The sequence below is a fragment of the Trachurus japonicus genome, chromosome 5, assembly GCF_045865225.1.
Source record: "Trachurus japonicus isolate A0001 chromosome 5, Traja_1.0".
Classification (NCBI taxonomy): Eukaryota; Metazoa; Chordata; class Actinopteri; order Carangiformes; family Carangidae; genus Trachurus; species Trachurus japonicus.
This window is the reverse complement of record NC_140911.1, coordinates 4041160-4050194: the sequence shown is the minus strand read 5'-3', so window position 1 is coordinate 4050194 and position 9035 is coordinate 4041160. Positions and strand designations below refer to the sequence as shown.

Below are 9035 nucleotides of genomic sequence, written 5' to 3'. Positions count from 1 at the left end.
TGGGAACAAACATTTTTATTTTATAATGCAAACTGCAACATATGAATTATATTATTTACCCAAAGGAGCAGAAAAAGGTCATATACCCGTGGCAAATAAATCACACAGTCTGTGTTAAATCTAAGTCCAACACAATATTTTCATCCTAAACCATAAAAAGGGAAAAAAAAAAAAATCCACCCTAAAAACAAAATGTACATTCCTTTGATGTCGGACAGTTCATTCTTAATTAATTTTGTGAACATCGTCGTCATCAAGTCTCATCACCAGCTCCGAGAACGAACGACAAATCCAGGGCTCGTTTTCTTTTTTTTCCTCCATCGACAGCGCAAAAAAAAAAAAAAAAAGGAAACTTGACTTCGTCTCAAAGTCAAAGGTGATTTCATTTTTTTCCAGGTGCAAACTTCTGATCTGTGTTTGGATCAACAAGCTCAGACGTACAGTGTCTTTTGTCTCTGCTGCTTCTGATTCGAGTTGTTCACAAATGTGTAGCTGAACTGTGTCATATCAGAGGATCGATAAAGTGAATTCTTCAGGGTTTGTTTTATTTTTTTATTTTAGCTTCATGCCTGCTGCAGGCACCTACCAAAGAATGTCTAAGCACAAATATACAGTTCAGGAGAAAAAGTGAACTTCAATTAATCAGTTCCGTTATTGCTTAGATAAATAATAATTACTCTACAAGAGAAAAGATAAATTTCACATTGTTCTGATGCATGTAAAAAAAAAGAGGAAAGAAACGGTTTGAAAATGTAACGTCAAATTGACTTTTTTTTGTTTAGTTTTTTTGGTTGAAAAATCCCTGCGCTGTTGGTTCTTGAAACATTTTGCTGTTTTTTTTGTTTTGTTTTGTTTTTTTTGTACATCTGCATCACCGAGTCTTGGAAAGTTTCAGAAAGGGTTCGTTGTTGTTAGTTGATTGGCTTGAAAAATGAGCCACGTGACGTTCAAAACAGTGACAGAAGTCTTTTGTAACTCTGGGAAGGAAACAAAAAAAAAAAAAAGAGAGAGAAAAAAAAAAGGGAAATAGCACCATGTTCACTAAGGGCAAGCCAGACGGTAAAGAGGGACGAGGGGGCGTGGCCACAGAGCACACACACCGCTCAGGTTCAGGTGTGTGTGTGTGTGTGTGTGCTGAAGTGCTGCTGCCGGATCCTTCACAAGTCACTTTTTGTTTTTTGGTCTTCTTCACTCTCCTTTCTTGTAGTCGGGCTGCGTGCAGCTGATGCAGATGTAATCCTCCCTCTCTGCTCGCTCTGCAGACAGACCCACACACACCTGGTGGAACCACTGGTTGCAGCTGCCGTCACACTGGACCCAGTTCACCTGAGGAGAGACGACGACAGGACGAGTTTTTAAAAAAGTTAGTGTTCAGAAAGACGGGTTAGAAGTTATTCTTAGAGATGAAACCAGATGTAACTCTCAGCAGGAAAAGGATGTAGATCTTATAAATACTATTAATAGTAGCAAAGAAAGCAGCTACACTAAGATGGCTTCTATTCTAAGAAATACCTCCTTCGCCAAGATCCATATCTTCCTATTCACTCTTTAAAAAGCAGCTAAAAATACATTTCCGCCTCTCTCCATATCCCACATCCTTACTCTGTCTTTTTTTTATGATTTCAATCTATGAATTTTTTGTACCTTATTTCCATTGTCTCTATTTGATACTGATCACTTTGTTCTCTATCTCCTCATTTTTGCTCATTTTTGTTCATTTTGCTCATATAACGTTGATTATATGTATGCAAATTATCTCCTTTTTTTCCCTCTATGTTTATTTGTTAGCCATAGAAATTTGTTTTGTTGTTATTAGTGGCAGGGGTGGAACTTATGTACAAGCCAATCGGCTTCGTTCCCTCCTTGCACCATCGAATATAAATATGTGCTAAATAAGTAAACCTAAAGCTAAACCTATTAACACGTGTTTGTAGAATGTCCATCTTCTTTTAATGTGTTTTGAGCCACAACAATAAAGATTTTCTGTGATGAACAGACAATAAAGTTGTTCTAATCTAATCGAATGGAGAGAAAAAAATCACTGGGGGTGAAACATGTAGCACGAAAAAAACAAGTTGAGGTCAGAAGGACACGACAACGATCCGTACCCAAAACCATCTAGTCCACGGAAAAAAAATAAATTTCAATCAGCCATTAGATTTAAACAGAAACTAAAACTAACCACTGGTCTCTGCCTCCTCCTTCAGTATCTACATGTATATACAGTCAAATTGTTTACGTTGTGTGTTTTAATCAATCCTGTAACAGGGTTAGGTTAGGGAAAAATAATAAAGAAATGAATGAGTAAATCTAAGACAATCAGTTTTATTTTTGATAAACCAGTGTTGTGTGTTTTTTTCTTTTCTATAGTATTATTAATTATTCTAATTTGCTCTGATTCTCTTTCTCATATTATGCTGGGGGGGTTTTTTTGGAGGGGGGGGGGGCTCAGTGGTTGAGTGTTGGCAATGGATGCAGTGATTGCAAGTACGAATCCTGACTGTGTCGATCTGTTCTACGTGTCATTTCCCCAGTCTCTCTCTCTCTCTCTCTCTCTCTCTCTCTCCACTGTCCTGTCCATTAAAGGCAAAAAATGCCCCTAAATTAAATAAAAATAAATAAAAATATTATGTTAATTGGTTATTAAGGCCACCCACTCTGGTTAAATGAACTGTGTGTTGAAAAACCTCTGATGTAAAAGTGGATGTAAGAAAATATTAAAAAGAAAGAAGTATTTATGGTATTTTGGAGTAAATTCTGCATGTGTTGTAGTGATGGCGTCACACCGACCTCGTCCCCTTCCGGCTCGCGGCACCACGGCGCGGCGCACAGCGAGTAGTCTTCCTCCGAGTCCGACGGCGCCGGGTCGGACGCCGTGTGCGTCGGGGAACTCGTCCTCTTGGTTTCTTCGCTCCTCTCTTTCTCTTTCTCTTTCTCTTTGCTCTTCTTCGACTTCTTCTTGCGGCATTTCTTGGCGCCGTCGCTGTGCTGAGAGTCCGAGCTCTCCTTCCGCCTCTTGGTCCGTTTGCTCTGACCGTTCACCGCCTCCTTCTTCTGACCGGACACGCCGTTCTGCAGCAACACAAACACAAAGACAACGCCGCTGATTCTCAGATAGATGCTGCTCTCCTGTACTGGACCGGGTCTGGCTCCAGGTTTGAGTAAATAAAAGCCGAGTCTCAGTTAGAAGTCGGGTCTGTTTCTATTTTCTAAAAGTTCTGAAAATTAAAACACACATCCGGACTCATGGGCATTAATCCTCGGCCCGAACACGGCCAAAAAAGAAGAAGAAAGGAAGCCTGTGGTCCGACCCGACCCGAGTTACAGGTGCATTTGTATAAATTAAATTATCATGGAAAAGTTTATTCAATTCAAAAAGTGAAACCATGTATAGATCCATTACACACAGAATGAAACATTTCATGTCTTTTTTAATTTCTTTTAATTGTAATAATGATGTCTTCACATTTAATGAGACCTAAAATTCAGAGTCTCCAAAAAAAAAAGAAAAAAGATTACAAAAGACCAATTTTTTTTATTTTTTTAAAGCATTTTTAAAGCAGAAGTAAGCGGAATGTTTGTGTTAATATAAGTCTTAAATAGTTATATCCTCCGACAGCAATCACTTATATAGAGTGTTTGGTCTGAAACACGGGTCTGTCAGTCACTCTGCTCTGCTGTAAGCCGAGGAGAAAACTTTCCTTGTATCCTACAACCTTTATCCAATGAGGAGAGAGAACGACATAAAGGGGCGGTCCTCTCTGTGTGTGCAGCCAAGGGATGCGCATGAATGTGGTGACGTAGGGACGAGGGCGGGGACTGCTAACTCCATCTGCTGACAAGAAGCCAAAACCACCGGATCGCTTACTTCTGCTTTAATATGGAAATGTTGAACATCTGAAAAGTGTGTCCATCTATATGAACTCAATAAATTGGGGTTGTTTGACTTGAACGACTGGAAATGGTCTTTTACATGATATTCTAATTTATTTCGACCCAAACCTGGCGTGTTCGGTCCGTTGAGAACTGTGGCTGAGCCGAGGAAAGAGGCGGAGCCTATAAACGGTCTGTGGGCGGAGCAACACATTTATTTATTAGAAATTGAATGGGTGCTAATTAAACTAGCAAATGATGCTGCTCTGGATCCAATTCTTTCCTTCTGGTCTGACTCTGTTAAACAGGAACAACAGAACCAGTGGAGAGGCTGAACAGAAGATCTGTTCCTGTCTCTGATAGAATACGGGTCAGTTCAGCAGCGTTTTTAAATTGGTCTTTTGTAATATTTTTTTTTTTTGAGAGACTGAATTTTAGGTCTTCATTAAATAACAGTTAAAAGAAATTAAATAAATAAAAAAAACAACATGAAATGTTTCATTCTGTGTCTAATGGATCTATATAATGTATTAGTTTCATTTTTTGAAGTGAATTACTGATATAAATAAACTTTTCCACGATATTCTAATTTATTGAGATGCACCGGTATAATAATAATAAATGAATATACCAAAAAGTATTTTTGGAAGTGAAGGACCATCTAAGATTCACTGACTTTAAGTTAGAGGCCGACATAAATAAGAATTATATTCTTCTCACTGCTCCTTTACAATCATGAAAAGTGTTGATTCCAATATATTTATGGGTTTGTGTAACATCATATTGTATTGTACTCTACACTTTCATGACTGGAACAAATAAAGAAAGAATAAATTAACGAATACAGTTGAGTTTTTCCACTTGGGGGTGTCGTCCTGGTTACCTTGTGGTGGTGGTGGTGGTGGTGGGGGCTTCCTCTGGGCGACGGCTGCTCCGGCTCCGATTGGTTCCCACAGGGGGCGCTGTGCGTGGGCAGCGGGGCCAGTTTGTACAGCAGGTATCTGTAGAGCTGCTCCGTCTCCGGCAGAGTGACCTGCAGCAGGAAACCCTCCACCATCAGCTCGTCCAGCTCCGGACCCAGTCCTGTAAACACACACACACACACACCACGACGGAGGTCAGAGGAGTTAAATAATACTACAATTGTGTGTGTAAAGATGTTAAGTTAAAGTTAAAGTAAAAAAAAAGGTTTAAAACACCGACCCTGGAGAGGAACAGACTGATGCTCTGTGTAAAAAGATGAACCGTTGATTTCCTGAGTCTGATGTGATGATGATGATGATGATATTCTGGGTCCAACTCGCCCCTGAAACGATGAAAACAAATCAAGTCAACACCATTAAACTTATAAAACACACACACAAACACACACATGAGCGCTTTAACAGTGATTTAAGGTGTGACACTACAGGTGAAAAGAGTTTTAAAAATATATATTAAACTAACAGATATCACCATTAAACTTCCCAAGTTTATTATTTACATGAAGACAATTATTTTTTTGTATTACAAGTTTTGCTTAAATATGTAAATGAGGCAATATCTAATTAAATATGAGCTAATTTGCATACACATTTCCAGAACAGAAATCTGAACATTAAAAATTCTTGTTTTATTTTGTTGACATATTAGAGTCAGAAGTTTTTACAGAGGAGGATTTTGGATATCTCTTTTTATCACTCTGTAAATGAGAAAATACTGTCACCAGCCCTAAAAAATCAAATTTCTGTCTGAAGGAAGGCAAGAAGGAAGGAAAAAGGGAAAGATGGGAGGAAAGAAGGAAGGGAAAAGGGAAGGAAAGATAGATGGAGGGAGGGAACAGATTGGGTCAAAAAGGAAGGAAGGAAGGAAGGAAGGAAGGAAGGAAGGAAGGAAGGAAGGAAGGAAGGAAGGAAGGAAGGAAGGAAGGAAGGAAGGGAGGGAAAAAGTATTGTGGAAAGAAGGAAGGGAAAAAGGAAGGAAAGATGGAGGGAGGGAACAGATTTGTTCTAGGAAGGAAGAAGGGAAAGAAGGGAGGGAAGAAGGAAGGGAAAAAGGAAGGAAAGAAGGAAGGGAAAAAGGAAGGAAAGAAAGATGGAGGGTCAACTGGATGAAAAGAGGAAGGAAGAAGAAGTAAGGACGAAGGGAAGGAAGGAAGAAAGGAAGGGAGGGAAAAAGTATTATGGAAAGAAGGAAGGGAAAAAGGAAGGAAAGATGGAGGGAGGGAACAGATTCGTTCTAGGAAGGAAGAAGGGAAAGAAGGGTGGAAAGAAGGAAGGGAGGAAGGAAGGAAAAAAGGATTGTGGAAAGAAGGAAGGGAAAAAGGAAGGAAAGAAAGATGCAGGATCAATTGGATCAAAAGAGGAGGGAAGAAGAAGTAAGGACGAAGGAAGGAAGGAAGGAAGGAAGGAAGGGAAAAATGATTGTGGAAAGAAGGAAGAGAGAAAGGAAGGAAAGAAGGAAGGAAGGAGGAAGGGAACAGATTGGGTCCGTTTGACTCAGAAGGACGACAGGAGGATGAAAGAAACAAGTATTTTAAAGTATTTTCCTGCCGTGTCTCTCAGGAAACTCATCTTCTGGTTGTTCTGCCAGTCAATAATAAATCATGTGGTTATAGGGCCTCTTCCTACCGGGCACCCTCTTTATGGAATAGTCTCCCACTGCAAATCAAACAATCCACTTCCACTGTAACTTTTAAAACACTTCTTAAGAAACACCTTCTTACACAATGTTTTGGCAAAATTTGAATTTCCTATTTATCTCCCTGTGCGTTCTTTTGCTTGTTCTTTCTTCTGTCCTCCACAGTATGTTTGCCTGTATTTTTCAGATTATTTATCGTATACTGTACTGTTTGTGTAAAGTGACCCTGCGATTCTTATTATTGTAATGAATTTTGTAAAGTGTATCGAGACCATGTTGCACCATGGTGATTTTACACTTTAAATAAACTAAACGAAGTGAAACAAAGTCTTTCCGTCTGCTCTCACCATCTTGGACACCTTCTCCAGCGCTCCCTCGGTGCACGCCTGCTGCACTCGGTGCTGCCACCGCACCGTCCTCTCGATCAGGAAGCGCAGGGCGTCTCCTTCCGGGAGTCGAACCCGGATCCTCTGCAGCGCGGCGAGCAGCGGCAGCACCTTGTCCAGCGGCGGTTTCCTGGAGCGCCGGCACAGCGGGCAGAGCCAGGCCTGGCCGTACTCCAGCTCCGAGCCGCTGCCGTCCACGCAGCCGCCGCGGTGGAACAGCTCCCGGCAGAGCTCGCACTGCACCATGGCTCCCGACGGCGCCTTCTGGCAGACGCACACGCTCGGCGGCGGCGGCGAGCCGCTGCTGCAGCTCTCGGCGGCGGGAAGAAGCTTCGACTCGTTGGACGTCCTCAGAGCCAACAGGATCTCCAGCTCCCTCTGGTGGACGTCAGCCAGCGTCGTCATCTGAGACCAGACCAGACCAGACGAGAGCAAATCTGTTAATTTTACCTTCATACACAACACATAGAAAAATATTCACCATACTCATATTTGGGTTTTTTCCAGCACTTTTTTTTCCCACTTAAACCAACTTTATTAACATATTGAGCTGAAAAAATACACATAAATCACATGGAGTAGTATCAGCTTGTTTTTGTTTTGTAGGGCTGTCCCGATTATCACATTTTGATAATCGAAGCTTCGCGGACATAAAATCGATTTAAATCGAAGCTTCGACGGCCGGGGGGGGTGCGCGATGGTAATGGCAAACAAACACTGCATACCTCCAAAATCAGGCAGGTTTCCAGGATGCCAAGTAGCCTACTCATTTTAATGTAACAATTGTCGATGAGAACCGGTGTGAAAAAGGAAAAAAGGAACAAATAAAAAAAAATCGATCACGGACTTTCATGATCGATTACCATGGCAACGAACGAAGCTTCGAAGCTTCAAATTTTTTGGGTCAGCCCTATTGTTTTGTTTCTACCCATTATTGCTTTTTTGATACTGTTTATTTATGGTCTAATATTTTAGGATAGGCATTTGTATTTAGGAGTTATGTTTATTCTTCTCACTTTATGCCTATTTAGCTAATATTTCTTGCATATTTGTTATTTTTTGTACTTTTTAAAGTTATTTTTTACTCTGCAGAGATGTTGTTCTACTGTTCATGTTCCTGCTGTTTGCCTTTTGTATTTTTTTCCCCAGTACCCAAAAGGGGGCTGTGTGTAATGTGTACCACTTTTCTCTGTATTTACTGCTACATTTCTTAAAAAAAGATTAATAATAATAATTTAAAAAAAAAGATTAGTCCCTCAGCTGATTCCACCACTTTTTTCTATTATGACAAAAAAAAGGATGAACACAGCAAGAAAAAAAACAAATTTAAATTTAAATGAGCATTAATGAATAAACTCAGACAGTTCAGTGATTCTGGGTTATTAATGAAAGTCTGTGATAATTATTTTGTACAGTCTGAGTTCAGTTTGAATGAGTAAACTCAACTTTACCCAGATATTATGGTAAAAACAGTGAGTGTTAAGCTTTATTCAAGCCGAGTGTTTTATGTAATAAGAGACGAATATAACAAGTTATACAACTACATTATGTTTTCAACAGGAACAAAGTAAAGCAGATAACAGATAACGGCTCCACTCACAGCAGAAGCAGAGTCCTTGCTCTCCGACAGCGCTCGCTCCACGTCACACAGCGACTCCAGTTTTGAAGGTGAAGGAGATTTTTTACTCATCTGTGGAGAATCCTTCGTTTTCTTAGATCGTGACTTCTGATGCACCGACCCGACGTCACATCTCGGACAAAGCACCTAAAAAAAACAACAAAAAAAAACACACACACATTCATTATCTGTTCAGACGTGTTATAATCAGGTTTGTGATGTGATATCTTTCTGTGTGTTTGTGTTTTACCTCCAGCAGAGAGAAGGGGGAGTTTTTCAGCAGGAATGTCTTGGCGGCGCTCTCCTTCCAGGTCTGGACGTCGCTGACCAGCGCCTCCAGTCGGCTCAGAGACTCCAGCCTCACTGGGATGCCCTCGGCTCTGAGAACCAGCTCAGAGAGGCTGTCCAGCACAGGAATACGTCCGCCCAGCTGCACGCAGAGACACACATTCATCAAAAAGGAGACCTATTATTCTGCTTTTCCAGCTTTATTCGGACGTATAAACATGGTTAAAATGTTGGATACTTGTTCTAGAGGA

General features: G+C 40.6%; 1 protein-coding gene across 1 annotated transcript in view; it reads right to left on the bottom strand.

Annotated features, from left to right (window-relative positions):
• The window catches only part of kdm5ba (lysine demethylase 5Ba), a 33514-nt gene continuing 24479 nt past the window's right edge, over positions 1–9035 (bottom strand). The window contains exons 21-27 of the mRNA XM_085775698.1: positions 8747–8926; positions 8479–8643; positions 6840–7283; positions 5077–5179; positions 4757–4956; positions 2791–3072; positions 1–1326 (exon numbers count right to left, since the gene is read on the bottom strand). Of these exons, the coding sequence (XP_085631824.1) occupies positions 1189–1326; positions 2791–3072; positions 4757–4956; positions 5077–5179; positions 6840–7283; positions 8479–8643; positions 8747–8926 (1512 nt within the window). The 3' untranslated portion in view covers positions 1–1188. The remainder of the gene's footprint in view (positions 1327–2790; positions 3073–4756; positions 4957–5076; positions 5180–6839; positions 7284–8478; positions 8644–8746; positions 8927–9035) is intronic.